The sequence below is a fragment of the Schistocerca piceifrons genome, chromosome 2 (assembly GCF_021461385.2).
Source record: "Schistocerca piceifrons isolate TAMUIC-IGC-003096 chromosome 2, iqSchPice1.1, whole genome shotgun sequence".
NCBI lineage: Eukaryota > Metazoa > Arthropoda > Insecta > Orthoptera > Acrididae > Schistocerca > Schistocerca piceifrons.
The window spans coordinates 887958838-887984017 of record NC_060139.1 but is presented as its reverse complement, the minus strand read 5'-3'; the positions used below and the strand labels follow the sequence as shown (position 1 = coordinate 887984017).

General features: G+C 43.8%; 1 protein-coding gene across 2 annotated transcripts in view; it reads left to right on the top strand.

Moving 5' to 3' along the window:
* Nucleotides 1-25180, top strand: part of LOC124777529 (lactosylceramide 4-alpha-galactosyltransferase-like) — a 455476-nt gene that overhangs the window by 359166 nt on the left and 71130 nt on the right. For both annotated transcript variants that reach the window (XM_047252975.1, XM_047252976.1), the window contains one exon: nucleotides 18884-19073. In XM_047252975.1, the coding sequence (XP_047108931.1) occupies nucleotides 18884-19073 (190 nt within the window). The remainder of the gene's footprint in view (nucleotides 1-18883; nucleotides 19074-25180) is intronic.

Below are 25180 nucleotides of genomic sequence, written 5' to 3'. Positions count from 1 at the left end.
CTTGAACTGTTCCGTCTCGCTTATAACATGCCCATTCTGTCTGATTAAAATGTCAGTTCTTGTTGAATTGTGGGTTAGAAACTGTAAAAACTGAGTCTTACTGTGATTTAGCATCAAATTATTTTCCACAAGCCACGAACTTATATCATGAACTACATTATTTGATAATGTTTCAATATTACACACAAGATCCTTCACTACCAAGGTGGTGTCATCAGCAAACAGAAATATTTTTGAATCACCTGTAATACTAGAAGGCATATCATTTACATAAATAAGAAACAGCAGTGGCCCCAGCACCGACCCTTGGGGAACGCCCCATTTAACAGTGCCCCATTGGGACTGAACATCGTTACCACTCTCAATATTGCGGAGGATTACCTTCTGCTTTCTGTTCTTAAAGTAGGAGGCGAACCAATTGTAAGCTACTCCCCTTACTCCATAATGTTCCAACTTCTGCAGTAATATTTTGTGGTCAACACAGTCAAAAGCCTTCGTTAAATCAAAGAAAACACCTAACGTTCGCAACCTTTTATTTAATCCGTCCAAAACCTCACAGAGAAAAGAGACTATAGCATTTTCAGTTGTTAAGCCATTTCTAAAACCAAACTGTACATTTGACAGCAAATTATGTGAATTTAAATGCTGCAGTAACCTTGTATATACAACCCTCTCGATAACTTTAGCAAACACCGATGGCATAGAAATAGGTCTATAATTGTCAACATTACCCCTGTCTCCCTTTTTATAAAATGGCTTCACTACCGAGTACTTTAATCGGTCAGGAAACCGACCACTCCTAAAGGAAAAGTTACAGATATGGCTAAGTACTGAGCTAACATACGTGGAACAATACTTCAGTATTCTGCTAGATACCCCGTCATATCCATGAGAGTTCTTGGTCTTTAGTGATTTAATTATTAACTCAATCTCCCTCTTGTCAGTATCATGGAGGAGCATTTCAGGTAACAGTCTCGGAACACTTTTTTCTAAGAGCGCTATATGATTCCCTGTTGGGACTAGGTTTCTATTTAGTTCACCCGCTATATTCAGAAAGTGATTATTAAGTACTGTACATATATGCGACTTATCAGTAACACGGACATCCCCACTACGCACTAATTCTATGTTCTCGACCTGTCTTTGCAGACCAGCCATTTCCTTTACGACTGACCATATGGTTTTAATTTTATCCTGAGACTTAGCTATTCTATCTGCATACCACATACTTTTTGCCTTCCTAATAACTTTTTTAAGCACCTTACAATACTGTTTGTAATGGGCTGCTGCATTTAGATTTTGACTGTTTCTAACGTTTTGATATAATTGCCACTTTGTTCTACAAGATATTCTTATCCCTTTAGTCAGCCACCCAGGCTGCCTGTTTGTGCTAGTACCCTGTTTTGAACGTTCTAACGGAAAGCAACTTTCAAAGAGCACGAGAAAAGTCTTGAGGAAAGCATTATATTTATCGTCTACTGTATCAGCACTATAAACATCTTGCCACTCTTGTTCCTTGATAAGGTTTACAAAAGTCTGTACAGCAACTGGATCAGCTTTCCTAAAAAGTTGGTAACTATATTTAACATGTGTTGCAGCACAAAAATCTTTTAGTCTTAAAATTTGTGCATCATGATCTGAAAGGCCATTCACCTTTTTGCTAACAGAATGCCCTTCTAATAATGACGAATGAACAAAAATATTGTCTATGGTTGTTCTACTGTTCCCTTGCACTCTCGTTGGAAAGCGTACGGTTTGCATAAGATTATATGAATTAAGGAGGTCTACCAGCATCCTTTTCCTTGCACAATCACTTATACAATTAATATTGAAGTCACCACATATAACTAACTTTTTGTATTTCCTATAAAGTGAACCAAGAACCTCCTCTAGCTTTAGCAAAAATGTTGTGAAATCGGAGTCTGGGGATCTATAAATAACAACAGTAAGAAGTTTAGCTCCACTAAATTTAACCACACCTGCACAACATTCAAACACCTTTTCAGTGCAGTACTTTGAAACATCAATTGACTCAAATGGGATACCGTTTTTCCAGGACTTCCTGGAGTAGGGCCGTTGAGCGTCGTCGCGTTGTGAGAGCTGGAATGGCGTCACCAATTGCGCCCTGGACCGCAGTGGTAAATGCTTCGACAGCTTCATCGGTTTGTGCTGTGTGAGTAATTTCGTATGTTTTCGGGATACTGCTGTCGAGCTTTTCCTTGAATAGAGCCCATTTCGTGCGCTTGTGGTTTAGTATCCGGTGTGGTTCTGCGTCCTGCTGTGTTTCTTCCTTGTACGGTATTACTGGCATGTGGTCAGAGACCACATCGTTCTCAACTGCAATGTTGAGTGTTCATTTGATGCTCTTGATGAGGGCTATGTCTATAACATCTAACCTCTGTCGCCTGTGTTTGGGCTCGAGCGTGGGTACGTCCGGCTCTAGTGTCATGGAGCTTTGGGCTAGTGAGTGATCGTATAGCTTTTTTGCCTTTGGGGTTTCGTATTCGCGAGTTCCAGTCGAGGTGTACTGCGCTCAGATCCCTAGCGGCGATGAGTCACGGTGCTTTGTTGAGAATAGTGCTGATATCGGGTGTTACAATGTTATTTGGTGGATTTTAAGGCGATGTCACTGCGAGTTCGCCCTCTTAAGCAGCAATACATATTCCTACTGCGGCGAGAAGGAAAACAGTTACCACAGTTGGATCGCTGGCAGCGCCTCATTGTTCTGAGACTATCCCATTGGCGAGAGGAGTCATGAATACACTTAAGAGTGGTACTAACTCGGCGATTCTGAACGACAGTGATCCAACAACACAGAGGCACGAAGCTAAGAACTTTTCTATATCAAATATTAATTACTAATACTTACCTGTGACATAATAAGTGCTAGGAGCAGCTTAAGTATAACTAAAGCTTTGCTACCGTAACTCTGCTACACAGTAAACTACCATATTAAGAAACAAATGATAATTATCATTGTACGAATCGTTCGAAAGTTACGCGAAAAGCACTAGAGATTTCTGTCGCAGGCTACGCACCTCTGTCGGCTTTAGGGATTCTGGTCACCGTGGAAACCATGCTCTCAGTTTACCGTAACTTTTAGAGGTTGATTGTATAAAACTGCGTGATTGTTAATTATTTGGCGGTGATTGTCAAAATATGGGCAGTAATGGCACCCTGAAATATTATTTAAAGTAGATAAGCTACCCGCAAATCCATTCATAGTTGTATAGGAAGACTGTTAGGATCTCTGAACAAATCCCATATGTTACGAGAACTGTTTGAAGGGACTACATCTGTGGGGACTTTGCACAGAACATGTGAGAGAACGTCCTGCATGCCGTTTTTTATTATTGAGCACGGAGGAACGGCCAGTACCACTACTCGCCGCCTATTCCACTTTTTACAGACTTCCGTGACTAGACTGACAAATATTGATGGACATACATGGACATGCAAGCATGCATGTCCGAAGGGACAGGTACTGCGGCCTCTACAGCCGTTAAGAATTACGTGAAATGTATTCGCAATTCCGAATATGGATAACCATCATCTGTAATAATGAAACGACAACGATGAAAATTTGTGCCGGACCGGAACACGAAACTAGATTTCCCCCTTGACACGAGCGGTCGTCTTACAATTACGCTATTCGATCACGGTTCACGGCCAGACTCAAACTTCCAAATGTTGTCAACATTGCGTCTACAACCTGGACTTGTACATTTGTTATGTAAATTCCCGTGCACGTCCAAAGGGACACTGCATCGCACTTCTGAGCAACGCAAGCACTGTAATACCGTATTTATCTGCCGATTACAGTCAAGTGAGTTTTCAGTAAAATGCCCTCGCCTGTACGGGAATATACACAATGGATGCACGAGCACAGATTGTAAACACGTGGTTGACGACATATAGAAATTTGGCCGTGAGTCGTGCTCGGATAGCCTAATGGTAAGGCAACCTCTCGCGATAAAAGGGAAATTGGGGTCTGAGTCCTGGTCTGGCAAAAATTTTCACTATCGTCATTCCATTACACAGCTGATGGTTGTCCATATTGACTGCGAATGCGTTTCATGTAAATATTAATGTAGGTTTAGTACCAAGGGGGGATTTTGCCCTAAGGATATAATAGATCTACGAGGTGCGACAATAAAGTAATGATACTGATTTTCTTTGCAAGATGTGGCAACCCTGCAGGCTTCTGTAGGCACAATATCTTTGACCTTGGTCTATAAGCTGCTTCTAGTCCAAGCAGCACATCGATGCAACTGCTCAGTCGTGAGATGTGCTGTAATAAGTTAACACGTGTTTGCGTCACTCGTCACGGAAATGGAACCGCGTAATATTGCACAACGGTATGCCATTTATTTTTGCGTTAAATTGGGTGGAAACGCGACAACAACTTACGGTAAGCTTCAGAAGGCCTTTGGAGAGGAGGTTATGCCAAGAGCTCAAGTTTTTCGTTGGCATAAAATGTTTAGTGAAGGCAGAACGAATGTTGAAGATGAAGACCGCAATGGACGAACATCAACCTCATGGACGGATGCCAACTTGGCCAGGGTGCGTGAACTCTTATGATCTGATCGAAGATTATTCGTGAAAATGATTGCAGAAGAACTGAACATCAATCGAGAAACAGTTTGTCTAATAATAACTGAAGATCTTGGTGTGAGAAAGATTGGATTCTGCATCACGATAATGCGCCATCCCATACTGCTCTGTCAGTTCAGCAATTTTTAACCTCATAACAAATTTTAGTACTGGTTCAAATGGCTCTGAGCACTATGGGACTTTACATCAGAGATCATCAGTCCCCTAGACTTAGAACTACTTAAACCTAACTAACCTAAGGACATCACACACATCCATGCCCGAGGCAGGATTCGAAGCTGCGACTGTAGCAGTCACGCGGTTCCGGACTGAAGCGCCCAGAACTGCTCGGCCACCGCGGCCGGCTAATTTCAGTACTGCCACAGCCACTATTTCCAAGAGTCAAAACGGCGGTCAAGGGACACCATTTTCAAACAACACAAGATGTCCAAAAAGCTGTGACGAGGGTCTTGGAGGATATTACAGACGATGTGTTCCAGAAATGTTACCATCAGTGGCAGAAGCGCTGGAAAAAGTGTGTGCAATCAGAAGGGAACTACTTTGAAGGAGGCAATACTAAACTTGACTAAAACGGTAAGCAACATTTTTTTTCACATCAGTCTCATCACTTTATTGTCGCACCTTGTACATAGATCTGTGCAGTCACAGTTCCACGCGTACAGACGTGCAGATATCGAAACACTAGTTTATCAGTGCGTACGCATACACTACCACATTCGTAGGCATCTTTGTCATGGAAGTTAGGTGAATCGTGGGTTCGGCTTCAGGTCAAGCCAAATGATCAGGACACCGAGCGAGGTGGCACAGTGGTTAGGACACTGGACTCGAATTCGGGAGGACGACGGTTCAATCCCGCGTCCGGCCATCCTGGCTTAGGTTTTCCGTGATTTCCCTAAATCGCTTCAGGAAAATGCCGGAATGGTTCCTTCAAAAGCGCCCGGCCGAATTCCTTTCCCATCCTTCCCTAATCCGATGAGACCTATGACCTAGCAGTTTGGTATCCTTCCCGCAAATCAACACCCCTTCCCCAACCCCCCTCCCCCCCCTCAAATGATCAGGATTTTCGTACACTTGTCACTATTTGGGAAGAAAAAGGTAGCCACTGTTGCAGGTTTTTACCAACTCCCCCCCCCCTTTCCCAGACCGTACTATTGCCGGGAGCAGCTTTGATTATGACAGTTCATTGCTACCATAGAAGCTGCGTGAGAAATTAATACTGTAATAGTTTGGTGATAAGGCATTATAAACGTAACGGAAAATACGTATTTTGTGATTGCTACATTCCTGTTCGACCTTATTGTTTATTTTTACTATTAAATGACAAAAATCTGTTGGTAAACGCCGGCTGGGGTGGCCGAGCGGTTCTAGGCACTACAGTCTGGAACCGCGCGACCGCTACGGTCGCAGGTTTGAATCCTGTCTCGGGCATGGATGTGTATGATGTACTTAGGTTAGTTAGGTTTAAGTAGTTCTAAGTTCTATGGGACTGATGACCTCAGAAGCGAAGTCCCATAGTGCTCAGAGCCATTTTTTGTTTTTTGTTGGTAAACACGTTTTCCTCGGGTTTAGCTTGCGTTATGACTGATTAGGTACGCACCAGATATTTGGCCCAACGAACTGTATGGCATATTGATGCTGCTACATCATAGTCACAATTACGTAGGTTTGCGTCAAGAAATGGCTGATCATGTATACAAAATCTTCTCTTTGAAGTCATCGTTAATGAGTAATAAAGAACAACTTTGCTCTCGTTCAGGTAAAGCCGCCGCAGAGGTTGGACCATTGCCAATGCCATTGATTGCCTGAGAGGCTGTGGCTCAGCACTCAGAGACAGTTGGCAGAGTTATAAAGCCACTGGCTGAATCAACACGGAAGGTGACTGACAATGCGAAACGAAATGTCAGAAGTTACGGCGGAACGACCTCTCTTGCTCGTAGCACTGTGTATCGGCCCTGGAGTAACTGCGGCGCCAGGCTGACACAGGTACATACACGAGGAAAAACTTTTTTTTGTTTGAAATTTCATTCTGGTTAGCTTCACAGTAGCACTGTTTTTTTTTTTAAAAAAAAGAGAGCATATTCAGCACATAACTGTAAGGCTGCTCGTCCGCTGGAAGCGATTACGAGAGCAGTCGCGGAATCGATACCGGTACGAGCAGTGTTACGGAACATCGTCCATTACATGCGGCTATTCGACGCGATTATACGCAACGGTGGGCTACTAGGAACGGCAATAGTCGCTTGTAGTCGCTCGTCCCCAGTACACATGCTGCTGCAACCACAATCGTCACGGATGTAGATTGTGTAAAATTGATTGTTGTAGTTCGCTCAAAATCATCTCCGTGCAGTACGAAAGACGATAAGTATTATTCTCGTGGTATTCAAAGAAAACTATGGTTGAAAGTTATAGAAGAAGTGGGTGTCAGCAGTGGTAAGTATGTAGTCACTTTTATAGTACAGGATAATTAAAATGGTTCAAATGTCTCTTAGCAAGGGACTTAACATCTGAGGTCATCAGTCCCCTAGACTTAGAACTACTTAAACCGAACTAACCTAAGGACATCACACAAATTCATCCCCGAGGCAGGCTTCGAACCTGCGACCGCAGCAGCAGCCCGGTTCCGGACTGAAGCGTCTAGAACCGCTCGGCCACAGCGGCCGGCACAGGATAATTAAACTTCCGCTACGTCAGCCAGTGTAGACGGAAAACTATTTACCTTATGGGTACCGAACTTTATAGGAATGATGCCCAAACTGTGTGTTGCGCGATTTGCGTTGTTAGTTGTGATAGTGTCGCCACCTGCCGTTAGGCGCCAGTACTGGTACGGCGACGTAGGTTTGCAACTGAAGCATCAGTGTGCATTGCAGTTGTGGACGGTCAACATAGGAATGGGCGAGGTGACCAGGGCTTGACTCGTAAAGCTGTTTTATTAAACCGGCAGTAATAGTGCCGCTGCTCTTGGTGAGTATCGATACTTTTCACGAATGCGGAGAGTTCCTCCTTCCGCACCGTGGCTGGAGAACATGATTAGGAAGTTCGAATTGTCTGGCGATTTGGGAATCGCTCGTGGGAGAGGATCATTCGAGTTAGAAAACTGCTACGGAAGCAAAGGGAACTTCACAGCAATCATAAACGTAGCCAAAGCCTTGCAGACAAACAAAAATTACACGAAGCGAAATGTAGTGTGATGAGGGCTATGCGAGAGGCGTTCAACGAATTCGAAAGTAAAGTTCTATGTACTGACTTGGCAGAAAATCCTAAGAAATTTTGGTCCTATGTCAAAGCGGTAGGTGGATCAAAACAAAATGTCCAGACACTCTGTGACCAACATGGTACTGAAACAGAGGATGACAGACTAAAGGCCGAAATACTAAATGTCTTTTTCCAACGCCGTTTCACAGAGGAAGACTGCACTGTAGTTCCTTCTCTAGATTGTCGCACAGATGACAAAATGGTAGGTATCGAAATAGATAACAGAGGGATAGGAAAACGATTAAAATTGCTCAAAAGAGGAAAGGCCGCTGTACCTGATGGGGAACCAGTTCGATTTTACACAGAGTGTGCGAAGGAACTTGCCCCCCTTCTTGCAGCGGTGTACCGTAGGTCTCTAGAAGAGCGTAGCGTTCCAAAAGATTGGAAAAGGGCACGGGTCATCCCCGTTTTCAAGAAGGGGCGTCGAACAGATGTGCAGAACTATAGACCTACATTTCTAACGTCGATCTCGAGAAGGTGTAACAATGGAAAATTGTACTGATATGCAGGAGGATCTGCAACGAATTGACGCATGGTGCAGGGAATGGCAATTGAATCTCAATGTAGACAAGTGTAATGTGCTGCGAGTACATAGAAAGAAAGATCCTTTATCATTTAGCTACAATATAGCAGGTCAGCGACTGGAAGCAGTTAATTCCGTAAATTATCTGGGAGTAGGCATTAGAAGTGATTTAAAATGGAATGACCGTATAAAATGAATCGTCGGTATAGCAGATGCCAGACTGAAATTTACTGGAAGAATCCTACGGAAATGCAGTCCGAAAACAAAGGAAGTAGGTTACAGTACACTTGTTCGTCCACTGCTTGAATACTGCTCACTGGTGTGGGATCCGTACCAGATGGGGTTGATAGAAGAGATAGAGAAGATCCAACGGAGAGCAGCGCGCTTCTTTACAGGATCATTTAGTAATCGCGAAAGCGTTACGGAGGTGACAGATAAACTCCAGTGGAAGACTCTGAAAGAGAGCCGCTCAGTAGCTCGGTACGGGCTTTTGTTGAAGTTTCGAGAACACACCTTCACCGAGGAGTCAAGCAGTATATTGCTGCCTTCTACGTATATCTCGCGAAGAGACCATGAGGATAAAATCAGAGAGATTAGAGCCCACACAGAGGCATACCGACAGTCTTTCTTTCCACGAACAATACGAGACTGGTTCAAAATGGTTCAAATGGCTCTGAGCACTATGGGACTTAACATCTGAGGTTATCAGTCCCCTAGAACTTCGAACTACTTAAACCTATCTAACCTAAGGGCATCACACACATCCAAGCCCGAGGCAGGATTCGAACGTGCAACCGTAGCGGTCGCGCGATTCCAGTCTGAAGCGCCTACAACCGCTCGGTCACACCGGCCGGCTACGAGACTGGAATAGAAGAGAGAACCGGCAGAGGTACTCAAGGTACCCTCCGCCATACACCGTCAGGTGGCTTGAGGACTATGGATGTAGATGTAGATGTAGATGTAGATGTAGAGGCCAACGGCCAATTGCGCCACAAATTGTTGAGGGAGTTACTGTTGCCATGGCGGAGAATCCTGGACGCAATGTGCCACCTTCAAGAAGTGCGCGAGATATCACACATCAGCTGAATATTCCGTGATGCACTATTCTACTAGCGCTGCGAACAGTTGTGAAATTGTATCTCTTGCGCAATTCCAGGCTGTGATGGACGCAGATGCTCGTCACGATGAACAACATTTGTAACCTGGGACGTAAACGTCGCACGGAATTAGCAGATGTTACCCTCTCACATGGAAATTAAAATGTTACTTTCAGTGGTTTATTCGTTCTCTTCTGTATGTCCTTACAAATGTTTCCAAAAAGTTTCATTCTCCTACGATCACTCCTTTTCATGGGGCCCTCTCAGGTAGCGAAAGTTTAATTATAACCACCTTATAGATGCATGTGATGTTAATAGTACAGAAAGGTTTTGCAATAATGAATATATTACTCAAGCACATACTCAAGCATTCGAGTCGTGTTCACAGAAATATGCTACATATTTCTCTCTGATGACATTGTCTCTTGTGACGCGTTTGTTTTCATCTAGCGCAGCAAATCTAATGGGAGCTCCACTGCTTTCTGTTTGTGGTTGCTCTTGTAATGAAGCACATATTATTGTTCACCTTCTTTATTTCTGACAATACTATGTAACAGCTGCAAATATTTATCAATAGCATTAGCGAATCGGAGTTGATCTCAGTACATGAGCACTCGCTACTGGCTGGCCATGGTACCGAATGTACACTCAGTAACTTGCCGTGGCTTTGAAACTCCCTTACTAAATATTGTTATTGATGAACCAAGTTTTGACGCGGGAAACAGAATCATTAGGTACGTTTTAAGAGGATACACTTATCCCCAAACATGCTAAACTTTAATATTCGATCCAGACAATGTGGAAACTTTTTGAATGTGTAGTCCTTCAGTTTCAAGATGTGTGCCAAGTTTAGATTTGGAGAAAATACTACCGTTGCTCTCCTTACCGTATGCTCCCATGTCAGCGGCGATGTACGTTGTAATCTGAGTTAGCGACAAAAAATGGTTCAAATGGCTCTGAGCACTAAGGGACTTAACATCTGAGGTCATCAGTCCCCTAGAACTTAGAACCACTTAAACCTAACTAACCCAAGGACATCATACACATCCATGCCCGAGGCAGGATTCGAACCTGCGACCGTAGCAGCCTCGCGACTCCCGACTGAAGCGCCTAGAACCGCTCGGAGTTAACGACAGCTTGCATTAAAATTGAGAAGTAATGCTTATAATTTTGCCATGCTGCCAGCATTGATCGGATCTCCTGTGAGTACGTGCTCTGGATGCATCCTGCAATAATCAAAGAAATACTGTGGTTTTTAACTATTATTGGGTTCATCCAACACCTAAAAGTGAATGATAACAAATAAGGAAAACATTAGACATGTTCCATTATGTTACCATGGTCCATTATCAGATAAAATTGCAAATACGTTTAAAAAAATTCAATATACGGGTCGGTTTCCGAATCAGTAACAAACAAAGGCAGAGTATACGACGAAAGTTGGAAGCCCCAAAAAATAAGTTTTGCAATGCTGGTATGTAAAGGATCAAATGTGGATCCTGTGAATGTTACTACAGCGGCCAAACAGGAAGACCTGGGATACCACTTAAGTCTTAAGGGAACAGAATGATCATTTAGTTTCCACTAAAAATTGTTTATCAACATTGCACAATGAAATTAACGGTAATAATTTGGACATACTCGTAGTAATGATATTTTACGTCAGTAACCTGCCGAACACAAAATTTTCGATTAACGAGCAGACAACGAGCAACCGTAACCGGATATATATATATATATATATATATTTTTTTTTTTTTTTTTTTTTTTTTTTTTTTTTTTTTTTTTTTTTTTTTTTTTTTTTTACGACGAACTGTTCTTCGATCGAAATAAAATATAATCATAGAGTATCCCGTTCTTGTTTGTACCAATATCTGCACTACTGACAACCTTTCATTTAGGCCCGCCCGATTGGCCGTGCGGTCTAACGCACGGCTTTCCGGGCGGGAAGGAGCGCCTGGTCCCCGGCACGAATCCGCCCGGCGGATTAGTGTCGAGGTCCGGTGAGCCGGCCAGTCTGTGGATGGTTTTTAGGCGGTTTTCCATCTGCCTCGGCGAATGCGGGCTGGTTCCCCTTCTTCCGCCTCAGCTATACTATGTCGGCGATTGCTGCGCTAACAAGTTCTTCACGTACGCGTACACCACCATTAGTCTACCACGCTAACATAGGGGTTTATACTCGTCTGGTGTGAGACGTTCCCTGGGGGGTCCACCGGGGGCCGAACCGCACAATAACCCTGGGTTCGGTGTGGGGCAGCGGAGGGGTGAAGTGGACTGCGATAGTCGTCGTGGGGTTGTGGACCACTGCGGCTGCGGCGGGGACGGAGCTTCTCCGTCGTTTCTAGGTCCCCAGTTAGCATAACATAACATAACATAACCTTTCATTTATGAAAATTTAACTTCATCCAATATTCCTCCTCTTTTGCACTACACCGGTTGAGTGATGACTCATGAGTCTTTGTTCTGTTGTGAGATTGAAACTGTAAATTAATTTGTGAAGATTTAACTCTATCTAATGTTGTAAATATTTGCACTTGGCCGGATAAACAATGATCCAAGAACTTTTACTTTGTAATAAAAATGAATATATATTTTTGTGCTAAATTACATAGCTAATTTGCACTGTAACAGATTTCAGTTGCTCATATATTTAAAATTTTACATACCTATGCAAACAAAAAGCCTTGTAAACATTCTTGTACCCTTGTTTTGCCGGCCGAAGTGGCCGTGCGGTTAAAGGCGCTGCAGTCTGGAACCGCAAGACCGCTACGGTCGCAGGTTCGAATCCTGCCTCGGGCATGGATGTTTGTGATGTCCTTAGGTTAGTTAGGTTTAACTAGTTCTAAGTTCTAGCGGACTAATGACCTCAGCAGTTGAGTCCCATAGTGCTCAGAGCCATACCCTTGTTTTGTATGTAATTTGAATTTTTATAAGCAAGATAGGATTTCTGCCCGTGTGTAGGTAAGCAATTTTAAGTGTTTTACACACTGACGAGCCAGAGAAACTGATACACCTGCCTAATATCGTTTAGGGCCACACGAGCACGCAGAAGTGCCTCAACACGACGTGGGACGGACTCGACTAATGTCTGAAGTAGTGCTGGAGGGAACTGACACCATGCATCCTGCAGCGCTGCCCATAAATCCGTAAGAATACGATGGGATGGAGATCTCTTTTGAACAGCGTGTTGCAAGGCATCCCTGATCAACTCAATATTGTTCATGTCTGGGAGTTTGGTGCCCAGCGGAAGTTTTTAAACTCAGAAGAGTGTTTCTGGAGCCTCTCTATAAGAATTCAGGACGTGTGGGGTGTCGCACTGTCCTGCTGGAATTTCCCATCGGAATGCACTACGGACATGAATGGATGTAGGTGATCAGACAGGATGCTTACGTACGTGTCACCACTCAGAGTCGTATCTATACGTATCAGGGGTCGCCTTTCACTCCAACTGCACACACCCCACATAATTACAAAGCTTCCACCAGCTTGAACAGTCCCCAGGTGACATGCAGGGTCCATGGATTCTTGAGGTTGTCTCCATACCTGTACACGTTCATCCGCTCGATACAATTTGAAACGAGACTCGTCCGACGAGACAATATGTTTCCAGTCATCAATAGTCAAATGTTCGTTTGACGAGTGGACCATCGGCTTCGAAAGCCCATATCGACGTTTCGTTGAATGGTTCACACGCTCACACTTGTTGATGGCCCAGCATTGAAATTTGCAGCAATTTGCGGAAGGGTTGCACTTGTCAAGTCGAACGATTATTTGCAGTCTCGAACGATTATTTGCAGTCGTCGTTGGCCCCGTCTTGCAGGAACTTTTTCCGGTCGGAGCAATGTCGGAGATTTTTACCGGATTCCTGATATTCACGAGACACTTGTGATATGATCGTACGGGAAAATCCCCAACTTCATCGCTACCTCGGAGATGTTGTGTGCCTTTTGCTCCAGCGCCGACATTAACACCACGTTCAAACTCACTTAAATCTTGATAAACTGCCATTGTAGCAACAGTAACCGATATAACAACTCCGCCAGACGCTTGGCTTATACAGGTGTTGCCTGCCGCAGCACCATATTCTGCCTGTTTACATATCTCTGTATATGAATACGCATGCTATACCAGTTTCTTTGACGCTTCAGTGTATATTGACACGCACTTTCGGCAGTTGTGCCTTAAAAATTTAAATGTAATACCTACATTGGCTACGAACTGTGTGGCGCTCCTTAAACATTCATCGACAGGATTACACCACCTAGTGTGAACGAGCCTTCCTCCCAACACACATACGCACGATGCCGCTGGCCATTGCTTGTGTGATATTTCAACAGTTTGGGTTATTGTACATATTAGTAGTGACGGAATTTGACATCTACATCAAACTCTCATGTATTTGTATCTAAAATGGTATGTATTTCTATGTAAAAAATGCCTTTTGTTCTTGAATATTGTCTAGAACTGGTTTTTATAAGAAGTTTGTGTTACTGTAAAATTTGTAACGTAATAGATATTTTGATGATAAAGAAATACAGAAAAAACCAGCGACTGTTTGTAAGGACCCACTCAGCTTTTTAAAATTCTTCCCAATCATTATATTCATAATGGTTGCACGTCTCTACAAGGACTTATAGTCTAATTTAGAACCTACGTTTTCTTTTAGCAGTTTGCGTAATACGCCTGATCAGGTATAGCGTTTCCAAAAAGTAAGTCATATCCGCATTATCCACTGGACTCACTGTAAATTTTTGATCACCTACCTGGTTGCAAACTGCCTGTCGCACGAAGTCACTTGCAGAGGACGATCCCAGTCGCTTACAGTTGCATGACTCAGGTCGCCCTTAATCGCGTGTTCGCGTATTCACTTGTTAGTTCACGAGACGTATTATCGGCCGACTCTTTTCGCATTCTGGGAACTTGAACAATAAACTCTCCGTTGCACACAAATCTTCAATTGTAGCGTCTGCCATTGGAGTTTGTTGAGCATCTTGTAACGCTGTCACACTTGCTAAACGATCCTGTGACGAAATGTACTGTATCTGCTTTTTCTGCATTCCTACAATTTGTTTTAACTGCCAGTCGCGGTAGCTTCGGATGACTACTCCTTGATAGTCTACGGTCTTTGCCGTTCCCAGTGTTTTATTAATAATAGTATAACTGAAAAATAATGGGTCTCTTCGCCTGTTTGTGTGCAATATGTTACGACGGTGCTGAAAAGTAATGCCTCGGAATTTTTTAATCTGCTCTCAGTATCTGTTGAGATATTACAAGTCATGCATATTACTTGGTTGACTTTCTCGCATCGCCGAAGGTTGCAACCCTCTTCTGATTAAGGTCTCCGTAATGTGTAACGTTTCGATGTTGGTGCATGAGAAACAACATGCTGTAACCGAGTTTCAAACCACATAAAACGCGCCTCCAATTGAAATCCATAGAAGACTGAAAGCTGTCATACGGTGATGACTGTATCGTAGTCAATAATGTGCGAGATTGAGTTAAAATGTTGACCCCAGCTTTCATCACCTATCGCAATGTTGTTAAGGAACCCATCACTCTCATGCTTAAACAGCAAAGGAAATGTTGACGGATGTCAGCTTTGCTCTGTTTCACGATGGGAGTGAGCATTCGAGCCACCCACTGTACACACAATTTTCTGTACCGCAGTGCTGCAACGATAGCCTGTAGAAGCTCTCGTGATATGCCACACTTACTTGGAAGTGTGTTATCCAACGATTTTCTCGGGTGAATTCGTCAAATCTATTCCGATGAGTCTTTCGGTTGTCCGCTCTGAACTCTTGTCACACACGTTGAGATTAGCACCACTGCTTCCTTCATTACGAAACCAACGTCACACATTACTGATGTCGATTCAGTCGTCAGCATACGCAGCTTTCATTTTTCAACGATTTTTCAGTCAGAGACACATTTTCTGCGGTTAGAAACTCGATTACAGCATGCACCGCCATGTTAAATGCTACGCTATAGAGTCCTCTAGCGGCAGAATGTTGCAATTTGCGTAAGCGAAGCGGGAAAGTCGACCGAGTAATGTGCGTGAATGTAAAACCTCAACCGATATCGAGAACAGAATTAAAAATTCGGATGGAATCTTTTTCAGCATGCTCTTGTACACTTATTTACGTTCAGGGTCAACTGTCAGTTCCTGCCCCAATCACCGATCCCCCACAGTTATTCTTGCATTTCCCTACAGTCTTACTGCATTACTACCTTCCTATAAAGAGCATCGTCTGCAAACAGCCTCCCGAAGCTTCCGACTTCACACATTTTGTTCATTTATGTACACTGAAAGTACTGGCTGCATTGTAACACTCCCTTGGAGTTCTTCAGAAATTATGTTTACATCTGTAGACTTCTGCCCATTAAGAACAATGTATTGAACTCTATCATCTAATAAGTCCTAAATCCATGCTGGCAACACTTTTTGCCGTGAAGAGACAAGATACAACAGAATTAAAGACATTAGCTGCCTGTGGACATTTATTTATATTAATGCGGAAAGTTGAAAATTAGTGCCAGACTGGGATTTGAATCCGGGTCTTCTGCTTGCTAGGCAGATGACGCTGACCACTGCGCCATCCAGACACAGTGGTCAACACAACTGTTCAAACTACCCAAACACGTCTCTCGTCAGAACCGAATTCTCGACTATCCACACACTACTGAAGTAGTGACCCTTGCCCATCATCCTCATTACTCGCGGCATTTCGAAAGAACAGACAACACACACACACACACACACACACACACACACACACATACATACATATAATTAAGGCGACGATGGCCAATGATCCCTTCAGTGCAGATGCTCAGCAAGCTCAAACTCTCAAAGCAATCAGCGAAATGCCGCGAATAATGAGGATAGTGGGCTAGGGGCACTACATCAGGATTTGGGACTGACTACTGGCGTGCTAGGGTAGCACATACAGTTAAGTTGACCACTATGTCCAGATGGCGTAGTGGTCAGCACATCTGCCTAGTAAGGAGGAGAGACAGGTTTCAGAAACCAGTCTGGTACAAATTTTCAATCAATACCCACTGGCAGCTAACGCCTTTAATTCCTCTGTGTCTTGATTCATAGTGCCTGCAGGATCAAAATGGTGTCATGTGTCCGACATGTCTGAAAGAACAGACACCACATATACATAATTAAGGCGAGGATGGGCAAAGGTCACTTCTGTGCACATGCACACCAACCCAAAACTCTTATGGGAATCAGCGAAATGCTGTGAGTAATGAGGATAATGGGCAAGAGACACTACGTCAGTAGTGTGTGGATGGGTTGAGAATTTGGGTCTGACTGGAGGCATGCTAGGGTAGCCTGTGCAGTGTGTCCAGAGGCTAGTGGCCAACGCATCTGCCTAGTAAGGAGACCTAGGGTTGAATTCCAGTCTGGCACGAACTTTCAACTTTCCCTGCTGATATATACGCATCAAAAAAAGTTTTGCATCACGTCGGTTCCGGAACCTGTACTGAAAATTGGGATAGAGATCAACATAAACATCATTTCCGCCCTTTTTATTGCTCATGAAAATCACGCATTGCATGTTGTACCACCATACAGCGAGACCTTCTGAGGTGGTGGTCCAGATTGCTGTACACGCCGGTACACCTAATACCCAGTAGCACGTCCTCTTGCATTGATGCATGCCTGTATTCGTCGTGGCGTACTATCCACAAGTTCATCAAGGCACTGTTGGTCCAGATTGTCCCACTCCTCAACGGCGATTCGGCGTAGATCCCTCAGAGTGGTAGATGAGTCACGTCGTCCTTAAACAGTCCTTTGCAATCTATCCCAGGCATGTTCGATGGGGTTCATGTCTGGAGAACATGCTGGCCACTCTAGTCGAGCGATGTCGTTATTTTGAAGGAATTCATTCACAAGATTTGCACGATGGGGGCGCGAATTGTCGTCAATGAAGACGGATGTCTCGCCAATATGCTGCCGATATGGTTGAACTATCGGTCGGAGGATGGCATTCACGTATGGTACAGCCGTTACGGCGCCTTGCATGACCACCAGCGGCGTACGTCGGCCCCTCAAAACAACAGGTAACTTTCACCTTGCTTCACTCGCTGGACAGTGCGTCTAACACTGACCGGATTGTCTCCAAACAGGTCTCCGACGATTGTCTGGTTGAAGGCATATGCGACACTCATCGATGAAGAGAATGTGAAGCCAATCCTGAGCGGTCCATTCGGCATGTTGGACCCATCTGTACCGCGCTGCATGGTGTCGTGGTTGCAAAGATGGGCCTCGTCATGGACGTCGGGAGTAAAGTTGCGCATTATTCAGCCTATTGCGCACAGTTTGAATCGTGGCTGCACGAAAAGCATTATTCAACACGTTGACGTTGCTGTCAGTGTTCTTCCGAGCCGTAATCCGTAGGTAGCAATCGCCTACTGCCGTAGTAGCCTTAGGCGGCCTGAGCGAGACATGTCATCAACAGTTCCTGTCTCTCTGTATCTCCTCCATGTTCGAACAACATCGCTTCGGTTCACTCCGAGACGCCTGGACACTTCCCTTGTTGAGAGCCCATCCTGGCACATACAGAGAACACGAGCCGTGTACCACCTTCCTGGAGGAGTAACTGGAACTGGTCGGCTGTCGGACCTCCTCTGTCTAATAGGCGCTGCTCATGCATGGTTGATTACATCTTTGGGCGGGTTTAGTGACATCTCTGAACAAAGGGAGTGTGTCTGTGATACAATATCCACAGTCATCGTCTATCTTCAGGAGTTCTGGGAACCGGAGTGATGCAAAACTTTTTTTGATGTGTGTAAATCATTGCCCACTAGCAGCTAATGTCTTTCCTTTGTGTTTTGATTCATAGTGGCTGCAGGATAAAAATTGAGTCTGTTCTTTTGGACATGTCCGAATGAACAGACACCCCTACATATATGTAAAGGGACAACGTGCACTGTCGAAGCTTGAAATTATCGTGTGAGCCACGCTGACAGGCTGAAAAGTGTGCACAGGTCTCGTTGTCCCGTTCACAGTAGGGCACAATTAGCGTTCTACGGAACCTCGATGAGAACGCAGCTTTCCATATACCCGTACGTAGTGATTTCCTGTGGTCACAAGAGTACCAAGAAAGAAGTTCCCCCACCCCCCCACCCCCACCCCCACCCCCAAAAAAAAAGATAAGAACACAAACTGTGTAAGTCACTGGGGTGCTTAAAAACTGTCCCTTAGCGGTTTGTGATTGACCTGTGAACTCCTGCTTAATAGCCTATACATTAGCCACCAACTCATTAACGCAGAGAACCACGGTTTCGGTCTAGTACTGTAGCTAATCTATAGATCAAAGCACAGATACTACTGCTATGACACATGGAGAACGTAATGCTTCAACTTGTGTACGTTCTTTGGCAGGTATCGATGGCAGAGGTACGGACTGGTGGCGGCCCTCCTGCTGAGTGTGACGAGTTTCTTCACGTGGCTGGCAGCTCCACCCAAGCTTCCCGATGTTGTCATCCTGCCACCGTTGCTCATCGATGAGCCGTTCATGCCCCGGCGTGGAGCGCGTAACATTATTTTCGTAGAGACCACTTGTGCCATCAAGGTAAGCAGATCTCTCTTTGTGTCACTGTAGCAGGTGTGCAAAGTAGAAGCATACGTTTCACAACAATCTGCTTGTTGTAGTTGTGGGCTTCAATCCGAACTCTCCCTGTACCACTCTATCCTTGTCACGCCTATTCTTCTTCGAATAACTACTGCTACCTATATCCATTTGAACGTGCGTACTGCATTCATCCCTCCACACTTCCCTCCATTACAAGATTGACGATCCCTTCATGCATCAGAATGTGTCCTGTCAACTGGTTCCTACTTATAGTCAGGTTGTGCCATAAATACCTTTTATCACCAATCCGGTTCGGTACCTTCCTTTTAGTCACTTGACCTGAAAGACCAATCTTCAGCAGTCTTCTGCATTTCAAGAGCTTCGATTATTTTCTTGTCTAAAACGCTTATCGCCCACGTTTGACTTCTGCACAAGGCTACACACGAGACAAATGCTTTTCAAAAAGACTTCCTGACACTGGAACTGATATTAGATGTTAAGAAATTCCTCTTTTTTTCAGAAATGCTCCTCGTGCTATAACCAGTCTGTATTTTACCTCCTCTGTACTTCAGCCATCGTCAGTTGTTTTGCTGCCCAAATAGCAAAACTCATCTACTACTATTACTATCTGATCCCCCTACCTAAATCCTTCAGTATCACCTAATTCCATACTCCTTGATTTACTTTCATTGGTGTTCATATAACTGCTCTTCTCAGGGCGCTGTCTATTCCATTCGTCTGCTTTTCGGAATCCATTATTGTATCTGACAGATTTAAAGTGCCGTCGGCAAATCTCAATGATATTACTTCTTGTCCCTGGAATTTAATTCCGTCTCCAAATTTTCTATTATTTCCTTTATAGTCTGCTCAGTGTACAGATTGACAACAATGCGAATAAGCTACAACCCTGTCTTAGTCCCTTCTCAACCACTGCCACGTTCTCATGTCTTTAGACTGTTACAACTGTAATCGTGTTTCTGTACTTTAACCTTTCGCACCCTGGATTTTAGGCCTGCTACTTACAGTATTTCAAAAAATATATTGCGGTCTGCATTGTCAAAAGCTCTCTCCAAAACTGCAAATGCTGTAAACGAAGGTTTTCCGTTCTTTACCCTATCTTCTAAGATATGTTTCGCCTGCCTCATATATCTTGCACAGCAAGTCGAGTAGTTTTTTTCTCTCTGACTGTCGTAAGGAACTCAATAATTCAAAGGTAATGTCCTGATCTCTTCTATTCCAAGGAACTTATTTCAATTTAGATTTTTCAATGCTCTTTGTCAAATTCTTCGTATTTCCCTACAGATCTTCGATTGCGTCCTCTTCCTTTCTATAATAAAGTCTTCACGTTCATTTCCCTTTTATAACCCTTCCACATACACCTTCCATCCAACTAAACTAAACCAAACCTTTCACCTTTCCCTCTTTGCTAAGTTCTTGCTTGCAATCTGAGATGTTCACGTTCATACAGCGGCTTTTCTTTTCTCGAAAGTTCTCTATAATTTTCCTCAGCACCTCTTCTCCTCTAGATATGTATGCTTCTACATCCCCTAATTTCTCGTCTAACCATTCCTACTTTGTCATTTTGCACTTCCCTAACTTATTGAACATCTATTTTCCCTTTTGCATGATTCACTTTTTTAGATTGTGATTGTGTCCTTTCTTCAGTTAGATCCAATATCTCGTGCCTTGTCCGTGTACAGTTCGGTTATGATCTCTTATTAACAGGATTCATAATTGTGTTGCTCTGTCAAATGGTTCAAATACCTCTGAGCACTATGGGACCTAACATCTGTGGTCATCAGTCCCCTAGAACCTCGAACTACTTAAAGCTAACGAACCTAAGGACATCACACACATCCATGCCCGAGGCAGGATTCGAACCTGCGACCGTAGCGGTCACGCGTTTGCAGACTGAAGCGCCTAGAACCGCACGGCCACACCGGCCAGCTGTTGCTCTGTCGTCCTGTGTATTACAATGTCATGCACCCACCTTCAATTGTCTTCGTACCGATCTTTTCTAATTCTTTGGATTCCGGCAAAGAGCTCCTTTGGTTCATCTACTTTTCATTCCCCGGGCTGCATGTGCAACCCCACTCCCACACATTTTGAACACAGTCAAAATCACCGTTTTCCACGCCAGCCTATTTCCCGATCTGTTTCTTCATTTTTATGTCTCAAAACTTAGTCCCTAACACTGGCGTTTTTTCCGTTGAAAATGACTGTTTCACAATAATAAATCATTGTTTGTAACACACACTGACTATAAACTGTCCTTCAATTCGGAAGCTTGGTTTTGAGAAATCCACCTCATTTTGCAAAAACACTCGTGGTCATGTCTGCTCTTCTGTTTATTCCTTTTGCTGTATCCAGTCGCCGTCTTTAACGGCCCTAAAACCAAAAACACAACTGCTTGCATGACTTCATTGTTTACATGCATTATCTTCTTTTCGCTTTGGTGATTATACATTTTCTTTACCTTACTGTAATTGATAAACGTTGTTTGACGAGAAGTAACTGGACGCTGCTATGTATTGCGGAACTGCCCATTAGATGTTATGAAAGGCGGGCCCACCAGTAGAAAAGGGGTTGAGGAATTGTGTTGTCTGTAGAGATGCAGTAACAGCAGTAGCTGACGACCAGGAGACTTCGGACGTAGACTAGTCACTGGATGTCGCTTGAGCAACAGATCCATCAAGGACATATTAAACCTTCTAAAGTTGCCCAATTTGACTGTTTGTGATGTGATTGTAACGTGGAATCTCGAAATAACAATCAAATCTAAACCAAGAATAGGAAGACCTCATGCACTGATGGAAACGGACCATCACGTATTGGGAAGGGTGATTGTAAAAAATCGCATGCAGGCAGCGGAAGAAATCACTTGTGAGTTCGTCTAAGTGCTAACAGCAGTCCAACTACCACGATGACTCTGCGGATGGAGTTAAAAATAACAGGTTACTATGGTCGAGCAGCTCCTCCTAAACCAAACTTTTAGCAGTTAGTGCTAAGCGACGATTTAGTTGGTATAAAGAGCCACGTCACTGGGCATCGGACGACTGGAAATGACTGATTTGGAGTGATTAATCACACTATACATTGTGCCAATCGTGTGGAAGGGTTTGTGTGTGGTGAATGCCTGGAGAACGTTACGTGCCATCATGTGTAGTGCCAGGAATGAAACACGCAGGAGGTGATGTTAGAGTATGGAGGTATTTTTCATGGTTACGTTGTGGTCCACTTATTGCGCCTAAGAAAGCGATAAATACGGAAGGATCTAAAGACGCTTTACAGCGTTGTGTAATGCTCACAGTAGAGGAACTGTTAGAGATAGTGATTGTTCGTATCAGCATGACAATGCATCCTGTCATAACGCAGCATCTGGGAGACAGTGGTTTGTTAACAATAACATTCCTGAAATTGGCTGGCCTGCTCAGGGTTCCGACCTGTTGCCAATGGAACGCCTTGGGGATGAGTCAGATAGTCGACTTCACGTCAGACCCCAGCGTTTCTACCTTCTCAGGCCAATACAATGACATGACTCAGGATGTAGTGCTGTTGTCCTAAGCATATACACATTGGCGCAAATCCAGTATGGTGCATTTTTGTAGTATGACATTTCTACAAAGACACTGAAAGCCCAAAGTATCCCCAGCAGAGTTCAAGTCTTCGCAAAGGTGAAGGGCGGACAGACCTCATATTACGAGAGTTGTTTGAAAAGTTCTCAGAACGGAATAGAAAAGAGGTACTTACATCCCTGAACCCTTTTTTTTGTTTTTCAATTTAGTCTCCTTGTAGATTAATGAACTTGGTACAGCAATGTTCCAGTGCCTCGTCCCATCTCGAAAATGAGTTTCATCCAGGCCTGCAAAATAGTTGCCAACTCTGGCCATCAATTCTTCGTAGGAAGTGAATCTTCGTCCACCAAGAAAAATTTTCAGTTTTGGGAAGAAATGGAAGTCTGACAGAGCACTCGGAGTGCTAGTTCTGCAAGGTTCGCAGGAGTGCTTCTGTGAAGCTTGGAAGGTAGGAGACGAGGTACTTGCGGAATTAAAGCTGTGAGAACGGGGCGTGAGTCGTGCTTGGGTAGCTCAGTTGGTAGAGCACTTGCCCGCGAAAGGCAAAGGTCCCCAGTTCGAGTCTCGGTCCGACAAACAGTTTTAATCTGCCAGGAAGTTTCGTTACTCGTTAACCAGCTATAAATCACTTCACTGAGTATACTTAAACATAAATATTACATATACGAAAATGAGATGAATTACTTGTGAAAATATTTCTTCAAATCCTGATGGTAATATTAGCCCTTTATCTTATTACTCTTAGGATAAGCCGGAAGATAACTTCCATTGCGGGGTACGCTCATAATCTCATAAGGACCAGTTCGTTGTCTCCCTGCGTGTTGTGCAGTTGTGTGCAGCGAGTTAGCTTTTATACAGTTGCTTGCGCTTTTCATTTTGTGAGTTTGGTTATTAATATTGCCTTCATTGCCGTCTAAAGAGACACCAGATTTAATTTTTGTTTCCTTGTGTAAAGATTTTCATGTATCGTAGTTTTAGTAGTGCAGATTTACGCCGAATATAGCACGACAATCGAGTAGTTTGAACGTTTAGAGAATCAGTTTGCCTTTTGTCTCCCTGTGTGCTGTGCAATTGTGTTCAGTGAGTTGGTGTGCATACAGCAGCGTGAGGTTTTGCCTAGGAATCGCCACAGTCGGATAATTTCCTCCTTTTTGGCTTTTTGGATGTCTGCTTGTACTCTTTCAGCTACTTACGATATGTATAGGGACTGTGCTTATTGTGAATGAACACAAGGAGAATTTGCTGTTATCTGTAAACAGCTGGAGGCTGCGTCGGCCACGGTCGAGAGGCTTCTCACTGATGCTTAAACCTGCGGCGACATCAGGGGGCCGGTTACGAGAGCTGCGAGACTCTTGGTGCCGTTAGAATCCCACGGTGACCTAGTTGTCGTTGCATCTTCTAATACACAACATCTGACCAGTTCATCTCCACTCAAGAATGAGTGGCGGATAGTGGTAGGTACATGTCACAGGCCGGAAACCGAAAGAGGGAATGGACCACACGGCTGGCTCCTTACTCTTAGCAACAGACATGAAATGCTGCCCGATGATCTGAGCCAGCAGGGGATGCCTTTCTTGTCCAGGGTCAGTCATGGTCCTCTGGTCTGGAGCAAAGTGGAAGGTCTAAACCAGAGGCTCAGACGTTTCAGTGGCAGTATCGGGTGCAAATTTCTCACCTCTGCTATTAGGTGGAGAGTTGTAGGGTTACCCTTAATAGGTAAGGCGTGCATTACGCGCAGGTGGCAGCTTCTAGGATAGCGGAGTCTGGGTGGTGTGCACATGAGGTTTTTTAGGTTAGAGTAACCCCTCCTTGGGATCAGAGACGGATTGCCTGCATAGGTCGCTGTTACATCAGCGAGTGCTCGTTCTCGCGGATCAGATAGAGGAGATGTTAACATGACATAGTAAACTGCAGGAACATCCAGGGAAAGGTCATAGAATTAGTATCACTCACTGAAGGTTACAATGATCAGACAGTATTAGGAACAAAAAGCTTGTTGAAATCAGAAGTGAACAGCAACAAAATCATAAATTCAGATGCGATTATTTATTGTAAGGATGGGTTACACCCACCGCTGGTGGCGTAATTATTGCAATGAATTATTCGATAATATCGAGCGAAGTTATCACATATTCTAAATGTGAATTAATCTGACTGAAGTTAAGCATCAAAGATCGGTCGAAAATGGTAATCAGATGCTTTTATAGGCAGCCTAGGTCAGGAACTTTAGTGGTTGAGTGCTTTAGAGAGAACGTGTAGAATATCGTTAGTAACTTTCGGAACTGGCCAGTATATATTTGTGTGTTTGTTTGTGTGTGTGTGTGTGTGTGTGTGTGTGTGTGTGTGTGTGTGTGTAGTGTAATTGTAACATGGTTTTTGAAAGTGTCTTTTAAACAGATAATGGTTATTATTTTTATCACAGAGCTTCTTACGAGCTGTTAAACTGTAAAAATGTTAACACAGATTATACCCAACACTTCGGTGTGCAAAATAACTGATTATAATTGTTTCCTTTAACTGAAGTTATGTGAT